The sequence below is a fragment of the Podarcis erhardii genome, assembly GCF_964252035.2.
Source record: "Podarcis erhardii genome assembly, chromosome: 7".
Lineage (NCBI taxonomy): Eukaryota > Metazoa > Chordata > Lepidosauria > Squamata > Lacertidae > Podarcis > Podarcis erhardii.
Genome location: NC_138511.1, coordinates 89599094 through 89623825, shown reverse-complemented (window position 1 = coordinate 89623825; position 24732 = coordinate 89599094). Strand labels below are relative to the sequence as shown.

The window sequence follows — 24732 nt, the reverse complement described above, 5'->3', positions numbered from 1 at the left end:
CATTCCCTACCTGCCTGAAGTTTTCTGTGTACAGTGGTACCTCGCAAGACGAATGCCTCGCAAGACGAAAAATGCGCAAGACGAAAGAGTTTTCCGTTTTTTGAGTCGTTCCGCAAGATGAATTTCCCTATGGGCTTGCTTCGCAAGACGAAACGTCTTGCGAGTTCTTGCAAGTTTGTTTCCTTTTTCTTAAAGCCGCTAAGCCACTAAGCTGTTAATAGCCGCTAAGCCGCTAATAGCCGTGCTTCGCAAGACGAAAATACTGCAAGACGAAGAGACTCGCAGAACGGATTAATTTTGTCTTGCGAGGCACCACCACTGTAGCTTGAAAGCTTGCACAGGTGCTGTTCCTAATTTTTTTTTTTTTAAGAGCACATCTCTTTACATGTTTTGAGCATCTATGGATACCTTTTAATGTCACTGTCCTTTTGAGAGGGTTCCCCCCTCCCTCCACCCCAAGAGGACTGGAAAACGGATATTACTGGCCCAGCGATGAGAAGGAGATAAAGTTCCTACCAGAGAAGAATACCAGATGAAGTTAGTGGACTGTGCTGAAATGGCTAAAATGACCGGAAGAATCAGAAGTCCGGAAGACCAAAATTTTAATAAGGAGTGGGGGAAATTGATAACTTAGCTTAAAGAACACTGTAAACAGTTAAAATTGTTAATAGGACTGGAATATCACTTGTAGTGATGTAAGATTGATTCTGGACCTAATGGAAGAAGTAAAGGGTTTGGATTATCATAAAAGATGCGGGAGGAACTGATTAATAATAATAATAATAATAATAATAATAATAATTTTTATTATTATTATTATTATTATTATTATTATTATTATTATTATTATTATTATTATTAATTCACACCCCGCCCATCTGGCTGGGCTTCCCCAGCCACCCTGGGCAGCATCCAGCAAAATATCAAAATACAGTAATGCATCAAACATTAAAAGCTTCCCTAAACAGGGCTGCCTTCAGATGTCTTCTCAAAGTCCAGTAGTTGTTGTTCTCTTTGACACCTGGTGGGAGGGCGTTCCACAGGGCGGGTGCCACCACCGAGAAGCCCCTCTGCCTGGTTCCCTGTAACTTGGCTTCTCGCAGTGAGGGAACCGCCAGAAGGCCCTTGGAGCTGGACCTCAGTGTCCGGGCAGAACGATGGAGGTGGGGGACCCACAAAGGGGAGGACAGAAGTCCAGGATATTCCTTGGAATCTGGTTTTTATAATTTGTGTTTGATACATCTCTGTAAAACTTTTAAGTTGAAAAATCAAATGAATTATTTTATTTCATTTTTTCAAAAAAAGGAAAATTAGAGTTCTCTGGATGTGATACCTTGGTCCAATACAGTACAGTGATACCTCGGGTTAAGAACTTAATTCGTTCTGGAGGTCCGTTCTTAACCTGAAACTGTTCTTAACCTGAAGCACCCCTTTAGCTAATGGGGCCTCCCGCTGCCACCACGCCGCCAGAGCACGATTTCTGTTCTCATCCTGAAGCAAAGTTCTTAACCTGAAGCACTATTTCTGGGTTAGCGGAGTCTGTAACCTGAAGCGTATGTAACCTGAGGTACCACTGTACAGATTTTCATGCCACGCGTGTCCTTGTTCTGCTGTTTCTCTCCATGCTGGACCAGATCCTTCACGCCAACATTGTGGTATACAGCTACCACTATCTCCTGGACCCCAAGATCGCTGACCTGGTGTCTAAAGAACTGGCCAAGAAATCCGTCGTCGTCTTCGACGAGGCTCACAATATCGGTATGCAAGAGCACCTCTTGCCTGTCTTGGACATCTGCAAGCACATACCTAGAATCGTAGAATTGTTGAGTTGGGCGGGGACCCAAATGCCATCTAGTCCAACCCCCTGCAATGTGGGGGGGGGGATAATGTGACTGTCCCTTTAGGGCCAAGCGTGGCAGAGGAGCGACTGCCTTTCCTGAGCCAATGGGGTGAGGGTGGTGGTTCACGTAGCGCACGCAGAGCCTGCGGAACTCACCGCTACATGGTGCCGCGATGGTTATCAGCGCAGAGTGCGTTAACGTTCGAGGAGGTGTTGTGAGAAGAAGATACTCTCATGACAAGCGCGGTGGCTCAATAGCAGTTCCAGAAAACTGTCAGTCTGTCTTCACCTGACTAGAAAGTCACATACTCCAGCTGGCCGTCCTCTTCTCCCACAGACAACGTCTGCATCGATTCCATGGGTGTCAACATCACGCGCAAGATGCTGGATCGGTGCCAGGGAAACGTGGCCACGCTCCAAGCCAGCATCCAGAAGTAAGTGAGGAGACCCTCTTATTTCCCCATAATTTTTTAATTAAATTTTCACTTTTACAATATGGAATACAGTGGTGCCCCGCAAGACGAACGCCTCACAAAACGGAAAACCCGCTAGACGAAAGGGTTTTCCGTTTTGGAGGCGCTTCGCAAAACGAATTTCCCTATGGGCTTGCTTCGCAAGACGAAAATTTCTTGTGAGTTCCTGCGGGTTTTTTCCCCTTTCCCCCCCTTTTCCTAAGCCGCTTATCAGCTGATCCGCTAAAAGTCGCTAGACCGCTAATAGCGCTAATCCGCTAAGCTGTCAATGGGCTTGCTTCGCAAGACGAAAAAACCGCTATACGAAGAGCCTCACAGAACGGATTAATTTCGTCTTGCGAGGCACCACTGTATTCATTTAGACAACCTTAAACTATCAGTGACTTCCCTTCTCTTTCCATGGTTCATTTTGCATAGCATAAGTCCCTGCAATTTGTATATAAACTAAACCATTCAGTATTTCATTATTACTTCCATCAAAACTGTTGAATTTATCTGGCCCCCGGTGGAGTATCGGGTCAGGTTTAAGGTGCTGGTTTTGACCTTTAAAGCCCTTTGTGGCTTAGGGCCCTCGTATTTACAGGACCGCCTCTCCTGGTCTGCCCCGCAGAGGACCTTAAGGTCCGTGAATAATCATAGTCTAGAGGTCCCGGGCCCTAAGGAAGTCAGACTATCCTCCACCAGGGCCAGGGCCTTCTCAGTGATGGCTCCGACCTGGTGGAACACTCTGTCCCATGAGACCAGGGCCCTGCAGGATTTAACCTCCTCCCGCTGGGCCTGTAAGACACAGCTATTCTGCCTGGCTTTCAACTTGAATTTAGCCTGATCTTTTATTCCCCTTCCTTCCCTCCACCTCCCCTTTTTATGAAGATTTCCCGCTTTGGGATCCCACAGCTAATTCTCCCCTGGCCTCCTCGCTGGCCCAAGTAGGACTAATTCAGCCAGCTAGCCCTGGTGATCATCTAACGTTTATTGGATGGATTTTCCTCCTAAATTGATTTTTGAATTCTGAATTTATTGTTATTCACGTATTATACTGTATTTTATGCTGTTTTTGTTGCAACAATTAAGTGTTTTAAATCTGTTGTTAGCCACCCTGAGCCCGGTTTTTTGAACCGGGAAGGGCGGGGTATAAAAAAAATTTATTATTATTATTATTATTATTATTATTATGATAAATTAAGATAAGACCCTCTTATTTTCCCACCCGGCAGCCTTGACTCAGCAAATGCCCATGAGCACGATGTGAAAATCCTGAACTAAGATCACCCCCTGATTCTATGGGACGTCCTGCATGCATAATTCCAGTTATAGAATTGTAGAGTTGGAAGGGGACCCTAAGGGTCATCTAGCCCAACCCCCCGCAACTCAGGAATCACAGCTTGTTGGATCATGAAGCGGGTGTGGCAAGGAGCCGCTGGAAAGCCCTGGAGACCCTCCTTGGGGCAGGGGGAGACCTTTTCCAACCACCCTGGCCTTCATGAGAGCTAGAAACTTGGCTTGTATGCTTTTAACAGCTAGAAACTTGGTCCATTTCTAATACTGATAGCTGAAATTCTCAGGGAACTGAATTAGGAACATGGGAAGGTGTTTCCTACTGAGTCAGACTGCCACTGGGATCCACTCTGTACTCTCTGTGGGGGTCGGAGGCGTTCCGTACATGGATGGATTGCTTACCCATTTGTTTGTTTGAGGGCCACATCCTGCAGGTCCCATGCACCCTCCTGGGATTGTGCACAGCCCTGGCTGCTCATGACCCACAGGTATAATAATAATAATAATAATAATAATAATAATAATAATAATATAGTTATAGCCCGCCCATCTGGCTGAGTTTCCCCAGCCACTCTGGGCGGCTTCCAATAAAGTGTTAAAAACAATACAGCATTAAATACTAAAAACTCCCCTAAACAGGGCTGCCTTCAGATGTCTTTTAAAGATAGCTACTTATTTCCTTCACGTCTGAAGGGAGGGTGTTCCACAGGGCGGGCGCCACTACTGAGAAGGCCCTCTGCCTGGTTCCCTGTAGCTTTGCTTCTCGCAGGGAGGGAACCTCCAGAAGGCCCTCAGCGCTGGATCTCAGTGTCCGGGCAGAACGATGGGGGTGGAGATGCTCCTTCAGGTATAGAACCCCCTTCTCCCTGTTTCCTCAAGGATCAAGGAGACGGATGCTCAGAAGCTGAAGGAGGAATACCGGCGCCTGGTGGAAGGTCTGCGGGAGGCGAATGTTGCCCGCGAAACGGACGTCTATTTGGCCAACCCGGTGCTGCCCGACGAAGTCCTCCAAGGTGCTTGGGCCTCTTTCTGCAGCGGGAGGTGGTTAGCCTGTGATGGTTGTCCCCCATTTAAGACAAGACTCCAGGCGAGGTGTTGGGACGCGGGTGGCGCTGTGGGTTAAACCACAGAGCCTAGGGCTTGCCGATCAGAAGGTCGGCAGTTCAAATCCCCGCGACGGGGTGAGCTCCCGTTGCTCAGTCCCTGCTCCTGCCAACCTAGCAGTTCGAAAGCACACCAGTGCAAGTAGATAAATAGGTACCGCTCTGGCGGGAAGGTAAACGACGTTTCCGTGCGCTGTTCTGGTTCGCCAGAAGCGGCTTAGTCCTGCTGGCCACATGACCCGGAAGCTGTACGCCGGCTCCCTCGGCCAATAAAGCGAGATGAGCGCCGCAACCCCAGAGTCGGCCACGACTGGACCTAATGGTCAGGGGTCCCTTTAGCTTTACCTACTCCAGGTGAGGTGCACCCTTGGTTTCATCCAGCATTCACCCATTTCTCATTCTTGAAGAGGGTGGGGAGTGATTTGTTCTCGCTGCCCTGGGGCCTCCTGCAGCTGGACTGGGCTGCCCCACAAAGGTAGCGGCAAAGGCCTGACCTGCCTCTTATCCCCTCTTGGCAGAGGCCGTCCCAGGCAACATCCGGACCGCGGAGCACTTTGTGGGCTTCCTGAAATGCTTCCTGGAGTACTTGAAGTCCCGCTTGCGGGTTCATCACGTGGTCCAGGAAAGCCCCCCCTCTTTTCTGAAGGACATCTTCGAGAAGGTCTGCATTGAGCGCAAGCCCCTTCGGTAAGTGGGGGGTCAGGAAGGAGAATCTCCCACCCCCAAAAGCCAACCCCACCCTTCGTACCCTTGCTTACACCCCAACCTGGGAGTGGCGTTCGACTCCAGGGCAGAGAGGGCGGTGTCTTCAGCTTCTGTTTCCAGTTGTTTTACTGACGATTTGTTAATTCTTTGATACGATTTATGTTTCAACGGTGAAGTTCTGCTGTGCTACTATTTATTGTGTGTAAGCCACCTTGTCGACAAAGGTCCGTATAGTTAAAGCTATGGCTTTCCCAGTAGTGATGTATGGAAGTGAAAGCTGGACCATAAAGAAGGCTGATTGCCAAAGAATGGATGCTTTGAATTCTGGTGCTGGAGGAGACTCTGGAGAGTCCCATGGACTGCAAGAAGATCTAACCTCTCCATTCTGAAGTTAATCAGCTCTGAGTGCTCACTGGAAGGACAGACCCTGAAGCTGAGGCTCCAAGACTTTGGCCACCTCAGGAGAAGAGAAGCCTCCCTGGAAAAGACCCTGATGCTGGGAAAGATAGAGGGCACAAGGGGAAGGGGGCGATAGAGGACGAGATGGTGGGACAGTGTTCAGAGTCTTCCACTGCCTCCCACTGTTTGGTCAAACTCATGCTGGTAGCTTTGAGAACACTTCCTTAAGAATGGATAGGTTTGATCTTCTTGCAGTCCATGGGACTCTCAAGAGTCTCCTCCAGCACCATAATTCAAAAGCATCCATTCTTCGGCGATCAGCCTTCTTTATGGTCCAGCTTTCACTTCCATACATCACTACTGGGAAAGCCATAGCTTTAACTATACGGACCTTTGTTGGCAAGTGATGTCTCTGCTTTTTAAGATGCTGTCTGGGTTTGTCATCGCCTTTCTCCCAAGAAGCAGGCGTCTTTTAATTTCGTGACTGCTGTCCCCATCTGCAGTGATCATGGAGCCCAAGAAAGTAAAATCTCTCACTGCATCCATTTCTTCCCCTTCTATTTGCCAGGAGGTGATGGGCCCAGTGGCCATGATCTTCGTTTTTTTGATGTTGAGCTTCACTTTAAAACTACAAAAAGTTAAAATAGGGACCTGTATGTTTTTACAACACATTTCATTTTTATGATTGTAAGTTGTGTTAAAAAATATTTTTTTTTTAATTGTGTTTTAGTGCTTTGACTCCCCTAGGATCCTAGGGTGAAAATAAAGTAATAATAATAAAAAGCTTTGGCCAATTGTTCTGTATGCTAGGATGGCTTGGCATTCAGCCAGCTGAGGTGGGAAAAGGCCATCCCATTTGTCTCTATAGCAATGAGGCAACCTCTTTGGACATGGAAATGGAGGTACTTAACTGGTTAGCTCGCTTCCCCCCACCCCAGGTATCTGTGAGCATTTGTGAATGGCGGAGACACCCGCTCTCATTCTGATTGCCAAGCAGAAATCCTTCCCCGCCATTGTTCCTTCACACAAACCTTCTCCCCCGAAGGCAACACCTGCCTTACTGCAAACTCGGGGTTTCCTTCCTTTTGCAGATTCTGTGCAGAGCGCCTCCGCTCCCTTCTTCGAACACTGGAAATCGCCGACATCTCCGATTTCTCCCCCATCACGCTGATTTCCAATTTCGCCACTCTGGTTAGCACTTACTCCAAAGGTAAGGGAGACTTTCTGCATCTGAAAGGGTAAAAGGTAAAGGGACCCCTGACCATTAGGTCCAGTCGTGACAGACTCTGGGGTTGCGGCGCTCATCTTGCTTTATTGGCCGAGGGAGCCGGCGTACAGCTTCTGAGTCATGTGGCCAGCATTACTAAGCCGCAACGGAAACACCGTTTACCTTCCCGCCGGATCGGTACCTATTTATCTACTTGCACTTTGACGTGCTTTCAAACTGCTAGATTGGCAGGAGCAGGGACCGAGCAATGGGAGCTCACCCCGTCACGGGGATTCGAACCACCGACTTTCTGATCAGCAAGTCCTAGGCTCTGTGGTTTAACCCACAGCGCCACCCGTGTCCCATCTGATAGGGTAGTTCACGCCTTACAAAAAACCAAAACCCTTAGCTCTCTGGCAGTGGCTGTGTCAGAAAAAGTTAAGAAAGCAGCACAGGCAACAACTGATTTGCGCAAGGCTTATGTTCCAGACCCTTGTGGACGTTTGCGGGGCCTGTGTAAGCCCCTTTTTGTGACTTTTTGAGTCGCTTGGGGGTTTGGCGCATTTCCACAGTCGTGCACAAATCGGCCGCGGCCTGTAGACTAATATTAAAACTCTCATCGACTTTCTAAACAGCTGGACAGGATGACTATGTTTTTGAATATATACAATCTGATATATTTGAACAGGTAATGACGGAGGATACATGGGAAAACAAATGTCAAAAGATTTTGAATAAATGGACAAGTTATAGGAATTGGATAGCACAGGGGGAAGCCAACCCAAGCATCCAAATTACAGTGGTGCCTCGCAAGACGAAATTAATCCGTTCCGCGATTCTCTTCGTCTAGCGGTTTTTTCGTCTTGCGAAGCAAGCCCATTGACAGCTTAGCGGATTAGCGCTATTAGCGGTTTAGCGGCTTATCAGCGATCAGCTGTTAAGCGGCTTATCAGCGGATCAGCTGATAAGTGGCTTAGCGGCTTAGGAAAAGGGGGGAAAGGGGGGGAAAACCCGCGGGAACTCGCAAGACTTTTCGTCTTGCGAAGCAAACCCATAGGGAAATTCGTTTTGTGAAGCGCCTCCAAAACGGAAAACCCTTTCGTCTAGCGGGTTTTCCGTCTTGCGAGGCGTTCGTCTTGCGGGGCACCACTGTAGTATGAATAATCTGTGCACATGGTTAAAGAATTGAAGAGAGAACAAGTTTTGGAGGGAGGGGTTACAGGGGAGGGAGGAAAAAGAAAATTAGGATAAATGAGAAGGGACAAAAGTATATACTGTTATGTATAATTAATAGGAGGAGGATTTTGATGCATGTCATTGTTAGATTTTCGACTGAATGATTTTTTCTGTAAGTTATAGAAGATAAGATAAACTTTATTCGCATTAGCCAACAGCCATAGCAACATAAAACAAGCAATATATACAAATAAAAGATATATAAATAAAAAAGACAGGAAGTGGCCCTTAATCTCATTGCACCCTCGATAAACCTAGCAACCTTTGCTGTTGTCTGATCATTTTGTTTTTTGTGAGTTATTTGGCATCCCTGGATGAAAGTGTGATTATAAAGAATGGGGAAAATAAATATAAAAATAAGTAAGTAAACAAATACGTTCGGCACCAGCCACAGCTTCGGGATCAAGGGCAAGGGAAGTTCCACAGAGAGCGCATTGCACTCATCCAGTCCTGAAGTCACCCGTGCCTGAACTGCTGTATCCAGGCCTTGAAGCCACCAGGGGGCTCTGCTCTGTGCCACAGCCCGGAGGTGCGCTGGAGCCAAGCACGATGGTGCTCTCATGCGCTGAGGACTGCTGCACCATCTCCTCAAGCCGAGAGGAGAAGGGGACGGGCTCCGTGTGTTTGTCTGACGTTGCCACGGCATATAAATACCTCCTAAGTCTCTTAAGTTCTTAGCCCTGAGGATGAGTCAGTCCACCCGCCTTTAAGAAGCTTAATTCTTCCTCCTCGGCTCTCGGAAGGAAAGGTTTCTGGTGTCCTAGAAGCTTGGGCCTCGACCGGCTTGCAGGCCCACGGCAAGAAATATTCCAGCCTGCAACGCTTTCTGCATAAATCATAGATCTGGAAGGGACCCCAAGGGTCATCCAGCCCAACCCCAGGAATCGCAGCTAACCCTGGAGTGTCAGTCACCCCTGGGTTAGATTTTCAGGCTGCTTCTTCTGCAGTGAAAAGCTTAAAACAAAAAAAAACTGAGTAACATACAGTTTGTAAGAACATGGGAGATAAAACAACAGTTCATTTAAAGTAGGTAAAATGAACACTTGAAATTTCAAGCCCGGAAGCCTGAAATATGTTAGCAAAGTACAGTGGTGCCTCGCAAGACGAAATTAATTCGTTCCGCGAGTTGCTTCGCCTTGCGATTTTTTCATCTTGCGGAGCGCGGATTCCCCGGGTATTAACGGCCTTAAGAAAAAGGAAGCAAACCCGACGTTTTCGTCTTGCGAAGCATGCCCATAGGGAAATTCGTCTTGCGAAGCACCTCGAAAAATGGAAAACCCTTTCATCTAGCGAGTTTTTTGTCTTGCAAGGCATCGTCTTGCGGGGCACCACTGTACTGCCTGGCTCTCAAACTCCTCCCTGTAACAACAACAACAACAACAACAACAACAACAACAACAACAAATTTTATTTATACCCCGCCCTCCCCGGCCAGAGCCGGGTTCAGGGTGGCTAACACCAGTAAAATTACAGTAAAAACATAATAGGGGGGAAAAACACAATTTAAAACACGGGATAAAATGCAATTTAAAATGCAGCCTCATTTTAAAAGTAGCCCATAGATCAAAACCATAAAGGGAGGGAAACATAAGGGTCAGACTGAGTCCAAACCAAAGGCCAGGCGGAACAGCTCCGTCTTGCAGGCCCTGCGGAAAGATGTCAAATCCTGCAGGGCCCTGGTCTCTTTGTGACAGAGCATTCCACCAAGTCGGGGCCAGTACTGAAAAGGCCCTGGCCCTAGTTGAAGCCAGCCTAACCACCTTGCGACCTGGGACCTCCAAAATGTTTTCATTTGTGGACCTTAAGGTCCTCCGCGGGGCATACCAGGAGAGGCGGTCCCGTGGGTACGAGGGTCCTAGGCCGCATAGGGCTTTAAAGGTCAAAACCAGCACTTTAAATCTGACTCTGTACTCCACCAGTGCAGTTAGTAAAGCACTGGATGAATGTGATCCCGTGGCAAGGATCCCGTAAGGAGGGCTAGAAGCTTGCATCCCTCCTTTATTCAAAGGAAAGCTGAGCTCTCTCTGGAACGGCCTTAGGGAGATCAGCATCCTGATTTTCTACATACCTGTATTTTTCACTCTATAAGACGCACCTAGTTTTTGGAGGAGGAAAATAAGAAAAAAATATTCTAAATCCCAGAAGCCAGAACAGCAAGAGGGATCGCTGCGCAACGAAAGCAGCTATCCCTCTTGCTGTTCTGGCTTCTGGGATAGCTGCGCAGCCTGCATTCGCTCCATAAGACGCACACACACATTTCCCCTTACTTTTTAGGAGGGAAAAAGTGAGTCTTATAGAGCAAAAAATACAGTATTTTTTTGTTGATGGTGTGGGTGGGTGGGTGTGCTCGTGCCAGATACCCAAACGTCTTTGTTTAATTATCCCACCGCAGGTTTTACTATAATCATTGAACCATTTGATGACCGAACTCCCACCATCACCAACCCCATCCTGCACTTCAGGTGAGGGCACCCCGGGAAATCTAGAGGGCACCCAATTTTGGGGGGGGGGATCCTTGGGTCCCTTTCTTCTCTAAAAAGATGCACAGCTGGAGGAGGGGCAGTGGTCAGTCTTGATGGGTGACAGGGTGACCCCAGGAGCCAACCACCTGTCAGCTGGAAGGTCATATCTATTTAATTTATTTATTTCATAAAATTTGTACACTGCTTGAATATTTCTTTAAAAAACACACCTCAAAGCAGTTTTTAAAGGCAAGACGGCAGAATCTACCTCGTTTCCCTGTCTCAGTTTCTCTTGGAATCTTCCCCAATCCTGCACCTTCCCGAGATGTTCTGAACCAGAACTCCCCGTGCGACGCTGGGGCTGACGGGAGTTATAGAATCCTAGAGTTGGAAGAGACCACAAGGGCCATCGAGTCCAACCCCCTGCCAAGCAGGAAACACCATCAGAGCACTCCTGACATATGGTTGTCAAGCCTCTGCTTAAAGACCTCCAAAGAAGGAGACTCCACCACACTCCTTGGCAGCAAATTCCACTGTCGAACAGCTCTTACTGTCAGGAAGTTCTTCCTAATGTTTAGGTGGAATCTTCTTTCTTGTAGTTTGGAGCCATTGCTCCGTGTCCGCTTCTCTGGAGCAGCAGAAAACAACCTTTCTCCCTCCTCTATATGACATCCTTTTATATATTTGAACATGGCTGTCATATCACACCTTAACCTAGTTTGACAACATCTGGATGGCAGCAGATTGGGGAAGGCTGTAGCATCCTTTCGAGGCCAGAGCTATGTTTGCAAAATGTTGTGTTTTGGGGGGGGGGGCAGGCAGCCTGGGTGTGTTGCGAGGGGGTGGACCAGATGTCCCTTGGGTGTCCCGTCCAACCATTCTGTGATTCTCCCCAGCTGCATGGACGCCTCCATCGCTATCAAGCCGGTCTTTGAGAGGTTCCAGTCAGTCATTATCACCTCAGGAGTAAGTGTGGCCTTTTTACTGGGTCCAGGAGGGTCCTCTTCCTGCAGGCCCAAACTGGTGTGAGTTTGTGTGTGGGAGAGAGAAAAAAGTGTGATTTGTGGCCACATTTTCCACCCCAATTTCCTCCTCATTCGGGCGCAGACCCTTTCGCCGCTGGACATCTACCCCAAAATCCTGGACTTCAGGCCCGTCACCATGGCAACGTTCACCATGACCCTCGCCAGGACCTGTCTTTGCCCGATGGTGAGTGCGAGGAGACAGGGCGGTCGGCAGAGGGCTCTCCCCGCACTGCCAGGGCCACCGAAGTAAAGGGTTGAGAGGCTGGCTGCTTTTTTTAAGGGTGGCAAATGTCAGGACGCAGCCCCTCAACCTCCAAGCCTTCGGGACCGGTCACTGCCTCTCGGCCCAACCTTACAGGGTTGTTGTTGTGAAAAGGGAGGGAGAGCCCCATATGCCCCCTATGAGATCCCTGGAGGAAAAAGCAGGGTACAAAGGCAATAAAATGCCTTTTCGTCGGGCGTTCCACCCCTAAATGATTTTTTTTAGGTTCCCTTTCCTTCTGCAAAAAGAGGGGTGTTTGACTAATCAACCACCCAACTTTTCCCATTTCCTTGCCCCCCTCCAAACGGGCAGTTTCTCCAAATCCCCTTTCCCGTTTCAGATTGTGGGGAGAGGGAACGACCAGGTGACCATCAGCTCCAAGTTCGAGACGCGCGAAGACATTGGTAAGGAGGGGGAGCAGAATATTTGCCTTGCGTGGACTTTTCACCCCACCCCTTCTTGCATAAAATGCAAATGAACACCAAGCATTTTTAAAGGGCTTCAAACAGCCGTGGTTTCACCCCCAAAGCATTCTGGGAATTGTAGTTTGTTAAGGACGCTGAAGCTCAACATCAAAAGAACAAAGATCATGGCCACTGGTCCCATCACTTCCTGGCAAATAGAAGGGGAAGAAATGGATGCAGTGAGAGATTTTACTTTCTTGGGCTCCATGATCACTGCAGATGGTGACAGCAGCCACGAAATTAAAGGACGCCTGCTTCTTGGGAGAAAAGCAATGACAAACTTAGACAGCATCTTAAAAAGCAGAGACATCACTTTCTGACAAAGGTCTGTATAGTTAAAGCTCTGGTTTTCCCAGTAGTGATGTATGGAAGTGAGAGCTGGACCGTAAAGAAGGCTGATCGCCGAAGAATGGATGCTTTTGAATTCTGGTGCTGGAGGAGACACCTGAGAGTCCCATGGACTGCAAGAAGATCTAAGATTCTGAAGGAAATCAGCCCTGAGTGCTCACTGGAAGGACAGATCCTGAAGCTGAGGCTCCAAGACTTTGGCCACCTCATGAGAAGAGAAGACTTCCTGGAAAAGACCCTGATGCTGGGAAAGATGGAGGGCCCAAGGAGAAGGGGACGACAGAGGACGAGATGGTGGGACAGTGTTCTCGAAGCTACCAGCATGAGTTTGACCCAACTGCAGGAGGCAGTAGAAGACAGGAGTGCCTGGCGTGCTCTGGTCCAGGGGGTCACAAAGAGGCGGACACGACTAAACGACTAAACAACAGGGCGCTGTGAGTTCTAAGGCTCCCCTCGCAGAGCTACAGGGTGGTTTTAACAATCCGTCCCCATTCCTCACAGGGAGCTTTGGGAATTGTAGTTCCCAGAGGGTCTCCTAACAAATCTCAGCGCCTTTCGCAAACTACAATTTCCAGGATTCTTTAGGGGAAAGATGCAGCTGTTTAAAGGGCTTTAAATTCCTGGCGCAGGAGCGGCCAGGAGTGAGAACGTGGTTGGGTCATGGGTCTCCTCTACCCTCCTTCGCGGCAGGGGTTGACGGAGGGAAGGCTGCCTTGTGGCTCTCTCCCCAAAACGGTCCTTGATTTTCTCGCAGCCGTAATCCGCAACTACGGGAATCTGCTGCTGGAGATGTCAGCCATCGTCCCAGACGGCATCGTGGCCTTTTTCACTAGCTACCAGTACATGGAGAACATTGTGGCCTCGTGGTATGAGCAGGTACGTGCGAGTGTGCGCACACGCATGTTTGGGGATCGGGTCCGGGTATTTGCTACCGGCTGGGAGGGTCCTGAGAGTGACCTTTAGAGGGTGGTCATTGGAAAATTGGGGGCAGAAAAAAGGAAGGAACTTCTTCACGCAGTGCCAAGTTAAACTGTGGAACTCCCTGCCACAAGGATGGCCTCTGACCGAATCCTCTGTTCAAGCCGTCTCTAGGGCCCTTACAGCTTCTTGTGGGAGGGAGTTCCACAGTCGAACCACCTGCTGTGTGAAGAAGCCTTGTGACTTTTTGAATTTCATGCACCCGCCACCCCCACCCCACCCCCCGGTTTTTCTCTCTGGCCACTGCAGGGGATCCTAGAGAACATCCAGCGCAACAAACTCATCTTCATTGAGACGCAGGACGGAGCGGAGACGAGCATGGCCCTCGAGAAGTACCAGGAGGTGAGCCGCCAGTCGGGACGCGGTGGCAGGTAGTTCCCCTGGTGAACAGTGGGGCAGGGCAAATAAGCAGTGGCCGCAAAGTACTCACCAATACTGAATGAAATCCCCACCCCCACCCCGTTCGTTTTACCAGCCCAGCTTATTTATTTCAAATGTTTGAAAACTTTATTTTTGAAGAAATCTCTGAGCAGTGTAAAACATTAGAACAGTTAACAGTACCGTTAAAATAGGATTCATTGCGGATTAAGTGAATTAAGAAGAATGGAAATACAGGTGTAATTGATGATGGAGTCATCTGTTTTGATTGTAACTTACAGAAAACAACGAATGCCGTAAGGGGAAAAATAAGAGTTAAATTTATTGTGCTTTAAAGAAGTTAATCTGAATCCTGAAATACTGTTCCTGACCAGGGTGTGTTTAGTAATTTACATCAATACTCTAACGAGTGAAACTTTGGGAGCAGAGTTTGGTATGGAATATCTGTCTTACCTAGCTAAACAATATCCTCAAACAAAAATATAAAACCAGTAAAACAGTAATATAAAATCGTATAAAAATGGGGATTGACGAAATCCAATCTTACGGCTAAGGGAAAGTCTGGGCAAGAAGATTCAGGTGTGGCAGAATATTCATTCTGCCTTTATAATAAATTGATTTTTCAGCGTGGCAGGAACCAAACTGTGGAACTCCCTGCTGATGTTAGGCTGGCACCATCACTGAACTGTTTTTGGTGCCTGATATAAACACTGTTTTCGTTCTGGCAAGCCTGCCCAGATATATAGAATGCTGACATAAATCCAGGAGGAAAGTCAGGGCAAAATTATTCCCCCCTCGAGTGATCGCCCCCATGTGGAGGAACTGGCCGGATTCTGCAATGTTGTGTCTTGTCTCTTCCTTGCCAGGCCTGCGAAAACGGACGGGGAGCCATTTTGCTGTCTGTGGCCAGGGGGAAGGTCTCTGAAGGGATCGACTTCGGTGAGTACTTCTGCCTGCCCTCTCCTAATTTTCTCATGCAATTTCTCTCATCTCTGACCCTTTCCTTAAGCATGTGGACTAGAAACTTAGAACATGGGTAGGCAAACTAAGGCCCAGGGGCCAGATCCAGCCCATATCGCCTTCCAAATCCGGCACACGGATGGTCCGGGAATCAGCATGTTTTTACAGGAGTAGAATGTGTGCTTTTATTTAAAATGCATCTCTGGGTTATTTGTGGGGGCTGCCTGGTGTTTTTACAGGAGTAGAATGTGTGCTTTTATTTAAAATGCATCTCTGGGTTATTTGTGGGGCCTGCCTGGTGTTTTTTACAGGAGTAGAATGTGTGCTTTTGTTTCAAATGCATCTCTGGGTTATTTGTGGGGCATAGGAATTCGTTAATTTTTCCCCCCTTCAAAATATAGTCCGGCCCCCCACAAGGTTCGAGGGACAGTGGACTGGCCCCCTGCTGAAAAAGTTTGCTGACCCCTGACTTAGAAGATGACACACACACAGGGAAACACAGCAGATATTAGGTTCAGGGAGGCAAGACGCCACTGTGAGTGTGGTTACTGGGGCCCAACAACCGAAGATGCTTGCTGCCTTCACACCCTCCAGGATGCAGGACCAGATGAGCCAGGGGCCTCATCCAGCAGGGATCTTGTTGGAATCATAGAATTGTATAGTTGTAAGGGACACGGGTAGCGCTGTGGGTTAAACCACAGAGCCTAGGACTTGCCGATCAGAAGGTCGACGGTTCGAATCCCCGCCACGGGGTGAGCTCCCGTTGCTCGGTCCCTGCTCCTGCCAACCTAGCAGTTCGAAAGCACACCAGTGCAAGTAGATAAATAGGTACCACTCTGGCGGGAAGGTAAACGGCGTTTCCATGTGCTGCTCTGGTTCGCCAGAAGCGGCTTAGTCATGCTGGCCACATGACCCGGAAGCTGTACACCGGCTCCCTCGGCCAATAAAGCGAGATGAGCGCTGCAACCCCAGAGTCGGCCACGACTGGACCTGATGGTCAGGGGTCCCTTTACCTTTTAAGGGACCCTAAGGAGTCATCTAGCCCAACCCCACGCAATCAATGACGCAAGAATCGCAGCTAAAGGATCCCTGGCAGGTGGCCGTCTACCTCCCTGCTGTACAACCTCCAAGGGACGATGGAATCATAGCATTGTAGCGTTGGAAGGGACCCCCAGAGCCCATCTAGTCCACACCCCCCCCCGGAATCTCAGCCACTGCATTTCATTCAACCCGGTTTAGATTTGTGTCCTTCTCCGCAGTCCACCACTACGGGAGAGCCGTGATCATGTTTGGCGTGCCCTACGTCTACACCCAGAGCCGAATCCTGAAGGTGAGTCAGCCTTCTCCTCTCTGCCTATGCATCCAGGCTGGGCTCTCTGCCTCCTTCCTCCGTCTTGGCTCCAGAGCAGGTGATTCCCAGGAGCCTCCTCTCGAGGCTGCGGGACTCTCCTGGGGCTCCACCGGCGCAAAACAAACTTTGACGTCTCCTGGATACAGGAAGGGCGAAGAGGATGTCTCTTCCCAGCTCCTCTTCTGCTGAGCTGGAGGTGGGAATTTCTGTACAGCAAGCAAGGAGGGCAAACTGTTGTGAGACACACACACACACACACACACACACACACACACACACAACTTCAGATATGCAGAAAGAACCTTTTATTGAGGGTGAAAGAGGAGAGCGCAAAATATGGTCTGAAGCTCAACATAAAAAAAAACAAAGATCATGGCCACTGGTCCCATCACCTCCTGGCAAATAGAAGGGGAAGAAATGGAGGCAGTTAAGAGATTTTACTTTCTGGGGCTGCATGATCACTGCAGATGGTGACAGCAGCCACGAAATTAAAAGACACCTGCTTCTTGGGAGAAAAGTATTGACAAACCTAGACAGCATCTTAAAAAGCAGAGACATCACCTTACCAACAAAGGTCTGTATAGTTCAAGCCATGGTTTTCCCAGTAGTGATGTATGGAAGTGAGAGCTGGACCGTGAAGAAGGCTGATTGCCGGAGAATGGGTGCTTTTGAATTCTGGTGCTGGAGGAGACTCTTGAGAGTCCCATGGACTGCAAGAAGATCAAACCGATCCATTCTGAAGGAAATCAGCCCTGAGTGCTCACTGGAAGGACAGATCCTGAAGCTGAGGCTCCAATACTTTGGTCACCTCCTAAGAGAAGACTCCCTGGAAAAGATCCTTCAGAATGGAGAGGTTTGATCTTCTTGCAGTCCGTGGGACTCTCAAGAGTCTCCTCCAGCAGCAGAATTCAAAAGCATCCATTCTTCGGCAATCAGCCTTCTTTATGGTCCAGCTCTCACTTCCATACATCACTACGGGGAGAAGCATAACTTTAACTATACAGACCTTTGAACTACATACTGCTTAAAGAAGAGCTTTGAAGGCAGCCTAGACCAGGAAGGGGCTGGTGGGAGTTGTAGTCCGAAAGAGCCAGAGGGTGCCTGGTTGGCAAGGCTGTGTACATGTTGGGATGTTGCCCAGCGCTAAAACGCCTGGCAGAGAGTCTGGGATTTGAACTGGCTTACTTGATCCCAATTAAGTCAGATTAAGGACCTGCCAGCCTGCTTCCAGGAAAGACATAAGCTTTCAGGAGAGACCTAGCGCTGTCAAAATCCCAGCCCAGGATTTTGCTGAATTTTCCTTTGTTGTATTTAAACGGCTTCTTGGAGAAGGGTTAGGCCACTGGTTCACAAAGATTTGGGCGGGACCCTGCCCCCTTGGTTCCATACACTCATCTCCTGTGCCCCCAACGCTGTAAAAATGCACTGGGGATACCAGCAAATGGAGGTGGGGAGAGTAGCTCTTGGGCCTGGATCCTGCTCACTGGTTTTCCATGTTGGGCATCTTCTGGTCGCCCCCCCCCCCCCCGTGAGCACATGATGCTGAACTAATGATAAAATAACAACAACAACAACAACATTTTATTTATACCCCGCCCTCCCCAGCCAAGACCAGGCTCAGGGCGGCTAACACCAGGTATAAAAACAATTGATTAAAATACAGCTTAAAAACAAGATTAAAATGCAGCCTCATTTCAGTAGAAACTCAAATCAAAAACTTTGGGGGGGATGAAATCCAGACTGGTCCTACATGGGCCAGAAAAAAGCCAGGGAAGTCCCCAAATAGGAGTTCCATCACAGAAGGAAAAAGGAAAGAGGGAAAGAGGATCAAGTTGATTCCAAGCCAAAGGCCAGTTGGAACAACTCTGTCTTGCAGGCCTTGCGGAAAGAAATCAGATCCTGCAGGGCCCTGGTTTCATGAGACAGAGCGTTCCACCAGGCCGGAGCCAGTGTTGAAAAGGCCCTGGCTCTGGTTGAGGCTAATCTGACTTCCTTAGGGTCCGGGACCTCTAGGGTGTTGCTATTTATGGACCTTAACGTCCTCTGCGGGGCATACCAGGAGAGGCGGTCCCATAGGTCATTATAACTAGATGGGTCATTGGCTTCTTACAGCTTTATTTAGGTCTGCATGACCTACGAAGGAAGACAACAGCACAGCAAAATTCAAAACCATTGCAATGAGCTGCACTTATATTCTGACGTCAACAAACACCATACAGTGGGCCCTCTGGATAGAAATTTAATTCGTTCCGGGGGTCAATGTGCACCCTGAAAAATCTGTATCCAGAGGCACCGCTTCTGCGCATGCGCAAGCGGCAAAATCTGGAAAAATACTTCCGGGTTTGCCGCTTTCGCAACCCAAAGTTTATGTTACTCGAGAGTAACCTAACCCGAGGGTCTGCTGTACAGCGGAATCTGTTCAACAAGACATGCCACGGTGCCAAGTTTTCAAAGTCTGAAAGTCCTTTGCAGTTCCGGCGCCTCCCCCCCCTGTGTCTTATCAATATCCTTCTTAAATTGTGGCACCTAGAATTGGACACAGTATTCCAGGTGTGAGTCTGACCAAGGTGGAATAGAGCCTATTGCTTTCCTTGACCTGGACACGGATGCAGCCGAGAATAGCTGGATAGTTAGCCATGGTGAAGACCTGATGTTTTCATCCTCCAAAAAGTTTTTGATTTGAGTTTCCATTGAAACGAGGCTGCGTTTTAATGTTGTATTTTAATCAATTTGTTTTTATATCGGTTGTTAGCTGCCCTGAGCCCTGTCTTGGCTGGGGAGGGCAGAGTATAAATTTTATTATTTTATTATTATTATTATTATTACTATTTGCATTAGCGTTCTTTGCTGCTAATTTTCGTGTTCAGATCAGTGGATTTTTGCATGCAGGGAAATGTATTTGTGTGTGTGTGTGTGTGTTTTTCTCACTGGGAGTGGGGAGGAGATCCGAAAAAGGACACACAAACACACACAGAGACCTCCATGGCAGCCCCCTTTCCCCAGGCCCGTCTAGACTACCTGCGGGACCAGTTCCAGATCCGCGAAAACGACTTCCTGACCTTCGACGCCATGCGCCACGCAGCCCAGTGCGTGGGGAGAGCCATTCGCGGCAAGACCGACTACGGCCTGATGGTCTTCGCTGACAAGGTTTGCCGGCTGGTGGGGAAGAAATCCTGAGCAGTGGCGCACTGTTCCGCAGACTAAGAGGGGGGAGGTGGGCGTGTGGGCAATGGCGGGCACCCATTCTCCCCAGGTAACACGCCCCACGACTCTCGGCAGCGCTTTGCGAGGGCGGACAAACGAGGCAAACTCCCCCGCTGGATCCAGGAGCACATCACGGACGCCAACCTCAACTTGACGGTGGACGAGGCCGTGCAGGTGTCAAAGTTCTTCTTGCGACAAATGGCCCAGCCGTTCCGCAAGGTGAGTGGCGGGAGAGGAGGTTCCGGGTTGGCCGACTTTTAACTGGGCTGGAGGAAGGGACTCGGGGAGTGCCAACGGTCCACAGGTTAGCGGGAACAATACTTGCCTTGCCCCGGGTACAGGCAACCCACGCTATGTCACTGCTGGGATAAACGGCATTTCCGTGCGCTGCTCTGGTTCGCCAGATGTGGCTTGGTCATGCTGTACGCCGGCTCCCTCGGCCAATAAAGCGAGATGAGCGCCGCAACCCCAGAGTCGGTCACGACTGGACCTAATGGTCCGGGGTCCCTTTACCTTTTTACCTTAGGACTGGAGGGGGTGGCAGGGATGAGGACGAGCCCTTCCTACTCTTGACCCCAGATCCCGTCTTCTCTTTCGCCAGGAGGACCAGCTGGGTCTGTCTCTCCTCACCTTCGAGCAGCTGCAGTCGGAGGAGACGCTACGCAAGGTGCAGGAAATTGCCCACCAGGTGTGAGGCAAGCAGGAAGAGGAAGCAGAAAGCACAAATTTGGGTTCTCCCCACAGCTCCTGCCTCAGCCTGGCCCACCGGCGGAGACAAAATCAGAGGGGCCAAACTCACATGGATTTCATACCCCCCACACCCAAAAAGACTCTGCTTGCCAGTTCCAGATTTTGGACTCTGGTTGCAATAAAATAGTTTTTTGGTTTTTCTTAAGTGCTGAGTGTTATTCATTCTGCTTTGCTATCCTGCCATAATATATATACCGTGTGTGTGTGTATATTTTATCTGGGCGGCTTCCAACAGAACACTAAAATACAATAACCTATTCAACATTAAAAACTTCCCTAAACAGGGCCGCCTTCAGATGTCTTCTAAAAGTCTGGGAGTTGTTCTTCTCTTTGACATCTGGTGGGAGGGCGTTCCACAGGGAGGGCGCCACCACCGAGAAGGCCCTCTGCCTGGTTCCCTGCAACTTGGCTTCTTGCAGTGAGGGAACCGCCAGAAGGCCCTCGGAGCTGGACCTCAGTGTCCGGGCAGAACGATGGGGGTGGAAATGCTCCTTCAGATATACTGGACCGAGGCCGTTTAGGGCTTTCAAGGTCAGCACCAACACTTTGAATTGTGCTCAGAAACATACTGGGAGCCAATGCAGATCTTTCAAGACTGGTGTTATGTGGTCTCGGCGGCCGCCCCCAGTCACCAGTTTAGTTGCCACATTCTGAATTAGTTGTAGTTTCTGGGTCACCTTCAAAGGTAGCCCCACGTAGAGCGTGTTGCAGTAGTCCAGGCGAGAGATAACTAGAGCATGCACCATTCTGGCAAGACAGTCTGCGGGCAGGGAGGGTCTCATCCTGCATGCCAGATGAAGCTGGTAGATAGCTGCCCTGGACACAGAATGGACCTGTGCCTCCATGGACAGCTGTGAGTCCAGAATGACTCCCAGACGGCACACCTGGTCCTTCAGGGGCACAGTTGCCCCATTCAGGACCAGGGAGTCCTCCACACCCGTCCGCCCCCTGTCCCCCCAAAACAGTACTTCTGTCTTGTCAGGATTCAATCTCAACCTACTAGCCGCCATCCATCCTCCAACCACCTCCAGGCACTCGCACAGGGCTCTTCCCCTTTTCCCCGTCCACTAAATTAATGAAGCAGACAACATTCACCAGTCCCTGGTCCAGTATCCACTTGCAACCATTTATTTGGGACAGAGAGATATGCTTCCTGTTGCATAAATACAATAAATATTGTGACTTTGGCTGGAGGGAAATAGCAGCATTTTTTTTCCACTGGGCGGGGGGGGGGGAGAGGAGTGCAACTTTACCTGGTTGTACGCAAAGAGTTAAGGCAGCAGCAGAGTGGGGGGGCAGACACCCTCCTGTCCAGCTGCTTTGGAAAGGGCCACCCACTGACCCCCCCAAAGGTCCTGAGAAATAACAGCCTGTTTGTCCTGATTGCAGGGGGTCCGGACCTGATCTCCATCCCAGCCCACCTCTTGCAGGGAAGACCCCTCATGCAGCCACACAGGCACCAGGGAACAGGGGCGTTCCAGGTGTGGGATGGGGGGGTCTCCACTTGGTGCAGGACCCCCCCGCCCTGGTTCCAACAGCCCCACAAGCTCAGCTGAAGGCTGGCCGAGGGGAGGAGAGAGAGAGGCTCAAGCTTCGGCCCAGCCTAAAGGCAGCAGCGAGGGAAGTGCGGCAGGAGGAAGGGGCCGGGCCAGGCTTAAGTGGAGCCGCTTTGCATGAGGTCCTGGGAGCTGGAGCTCAGCGTCCGGGCGCCAGTCAGGGTCCTGCTGCTGGGCTGCTGCAAAACAAACAGACAAGGCTACAGCACTGCAGCAAAAGCCAAGTTTCTAGTTCTCATTTCTTTGGTTTTCAACCCCTTCCTTTGAGGCTCTGCCTAAAAGAGCATAAACATAAGAACCCAGTTACAGATAGGTAGCCGTGTTGGTCTGCCATAGTCAAAACAAAAAATTCCTTCCAGTAGCACCTTAAAGACCAACTAAGTTAGTTCTAGGTATGAGCTTTCGCGTGCATGCACACTTCTTCAGATACACTGAAACAGAAGTCACCAGACCCTTCTATATAGTGAGAAGGTGGGGAGGGGTATTACTCAGAAGGGTGGTGGGAATGGGTGATTGGCAGATAGCTGTGATGAGCCTGTTGACGACTTAACACGGACACTGGCACCAGAGCCTGCAATAAACCCAGATGCCAACTTTGCTGCCACATACACCCGGACAACACCATTACTGGCCCCAACAACATCACACATACCATCTCGGGACTATTTAATTGCTCATCGTCTAACATTGTGTATGCCATCAAATGCCAACAGTGTCCTTCAGCTCTCTATATTGGACAAACAGGCCAAACCTTACGCCAAAGGATAAACGGACATAAATCTGACATCAGGAATCACAAGACAGAGAAACCAGTAGGAGAACACTTCAATCTCCCAGGACATTCTATACAAGATCTCAAAGTAGCTGTTCTATTACAAAGGAATTTCAGAAATAGACTGGAAAGAGAAGCTGCTGAATTGCAACTTATTACCAAACTTAAAACCATGGAGAGACCTGGTCTGAACAAAGACATTGGATTCTTATCTCATTATACATGACAAAGCCATTTTTCACCTTTTCACCCCTTGCTTTTTCCTGTAAGACCTATTGCAGTCGTTAAGAGTCGTCAACAGGCTCATCACAGCTATCTGCCAATCACCCATTCCCACCACCCTACTGAGTAATACCCCTCCCCACCTTCTCACTATATAGAAGGGTCTGGTGACTTCTGTTTCAGAACTAACTTAGTTGGTCTTTAAGGTGCTACTGGAAGGAATTTTTTGTTCTGTTTCAGTGTATCTGAAGAAGTGTGCATGCACACGAAAGCTCATACCTAGAACTAACTTAGTTGGTCTTTAAGGTGCTACTGGAAGGAATTATAAGAACCCAGATTCCTGTTCTCACAGCGGCCAACCGGGTGCCCATCACGGAAAACCCACAAGCAGGACCCGAGTGCGAGAGCAACTCTTGCCTGCTGTGGTATCAAGCCACTGGCATTCAGAAGGCCTTTGACCCTAGAGCCCAGCCAGCATGGCTAGTAGCCATGAATTTATCTTTGCAGTTCTTTCTAGGAAGTACCATAATAATCATGATTATTTGTCGGCAGTTTGCAGAAATCAATTATCTCCAAATGTGGCGGCTTTGAATTTAGGGAGCATTTTGGAGACTCTGTAGCTGCCACCTGGGCTCGCTCGTCAACAGTTTGGATCATCAAGTTGTTTCTCTTCCTTAATTTATAACTAGTATCTTGTAAACTTTGGCTTGACTTTGCGTTTGGCACTGCCTAGCAAAGTGCTCAGCACAGCCCAGCTTCACGCAGACTCGCAGTTTAGGGGAGTTAGAACAATAAAACCATGAGATGAAACAATAAATTAAAACAAAAAAAGAAGCACTAAAGAAATAAAATGGAAGAGGATAAAGACAAATGCTAAGAGTTGGTTATAGAGCAGAAACTGGCCTTGGAGCTGGCCTTAGAGCTCAAAACCCCGTTTCAAGCATTCAGCAGCCATCTTAAAACCCTCTATCTCATCCTCATTTAAAGCCACCCAATTTGGGTTTCCTGTGGCAGTGAGTTACACAGATGCACTTCTAAGGGGCTGTACGCCAGTATCTTCCAAACTGACTGGCAGGCCAGCAACGCCAGGAGGCACATGCCAGGGCAGGGAGTGGCAACGCACAGCCTTTGCTAGCTGGGCTGCCAGGGCCCCCTTCCACCAGCCACAAAGGAAACTGACCCCCCCAGGATTTCCTGCATGTGAGGCAGGGCTCTGCCCCCGCAGCCCTGGCACCTTGCCCCTCCTCTCCCCTGCCACAGACTCACCGTCGGGGACGCAGCAGCCGCTCTCTCGCCCACGTGCAAGACGTTCAATGAAGTGGCTCTTTTCATTCTGTCCCAAAAGACAAACGCCTGTCAAGTTTTGATGCACCTGTACATGCCTGGTTTCTGAGCATAATTCAAAGTGTTGGTGCTGACCTTGAAAGCCCTAAACGGCCTCAAAGGCCCTGTATTCCTGAAGGAGTATCTCCACTCCCATCGTTCACTCCCACTGAGGTCCAGCTCCGAGGGCCTTCTGGCGGTTCCCTCCCTCCCTGCGAGAAGTGGGCCTTTTCGGTAGTGGCACCCGCCCTGTGGAATGCCTTCCAGTCAGATGTCAAGGAAATAAACAACTCTCTGACTTTTAGAAGACTTCTCAAGGCAGCCCTGTTTAGGGAAGTTTTAAATGTTTGATATTTGATCAGGTTTTTAGGACAGTGGACACTCGGGTTGCAACGTGATCCGTGCGGGATGCATGTTCACAACCCGCAGCAACGTGTCT

The 24732-nt window shown here is 49.2% G+C and overlaps 2 protein-coding genes across 6 annotated transcripts in view; one reads left to right on the top strand and one right to left on the bottom strand.

Annotated features, from left to right (window-relative positions):
- The window catches only part of ERCC2 (ERCC excision repair 2, TFIIH core complex helicase subunit), a 32474-nt gene extending 11909 nt beyond the window's left edge, over positions 1-20565 (top strand). Inside the window, exons 8-23 of the mRNA XM_081868894.1 lie at positions 1635-1758; positions 2178-2274; positions 4468-4601; positions 5210-5378; positions 6887-7005; positions 10631-10700; positions 11597-11666; positions 11808-11909; positions 12328-12391; positions 13554-13675; positions 14027-14119; positions 15022-15094; positions 16375-16445; positions 19470-19613; positions 19746-19889; positions 20272-20565. Of these exons, the coding sequence (XP_081725020.1) occupies positions 1635-1758; positions 2178-2274; positions 4468-4601; positions 5210-5378; positions 6887-7005; positions 10631-10700; positions 11597-11666; positions 11808-11909; positions 12328-12391; positions 13554-13675; positions 14027-14119; positions 15022-15094; positions 16375-16445; positions 19470-19613; positions 19746-19889; positions 20272-20364 (1689 nt within the window). The 3' untranslated portion in view covers positions 20365-20565. The remainder of the gene's footprint in view (positions 1-1634; positions 1759-2177; positions 2275-4467; positions 4602-5209; positions 5379-6886; positions 7006-10630; positions 10701-11596; positions 11667-11807; positions 11910-12327; positions 12392-13553; positions 13676-14026; positions 14120-15021; positions 15095-16374; positions 16446-19469; positions 19614-19745; positions 19890-20271) is intronic.
- Positions 20566-21532: 967 nt separating this feature from the next.
- Positions 21533-24732, bottom strand: part of KLC3 (kinesin light chain 3) — a 33307-nt gene continuing 30107 nt past the window's right edge. For 4 of the 5 annotated variants that reach the window (XM_081869147.1, XM_081869145.1, XM_081869146.1 and 1 more), the window contains exons 12-13: positions 24237-24303; positions 21533-22155 (exon numbers count right to left, since the gene is read on the bottom strand). In XM_081869147.1, the coding sequence (XP_081725273.1) occupies positions 22075-22155; positions 24237-24303 (148 nt within the window). In that variant the 3' untranslated portion in view covers positions 21533-22074. The remainder of the gene's footprint in view (positions 22156-24236; positions 24304-24732) is intronic. The other variant, XM_081869149.1, reaches the window with a different exon arrangement.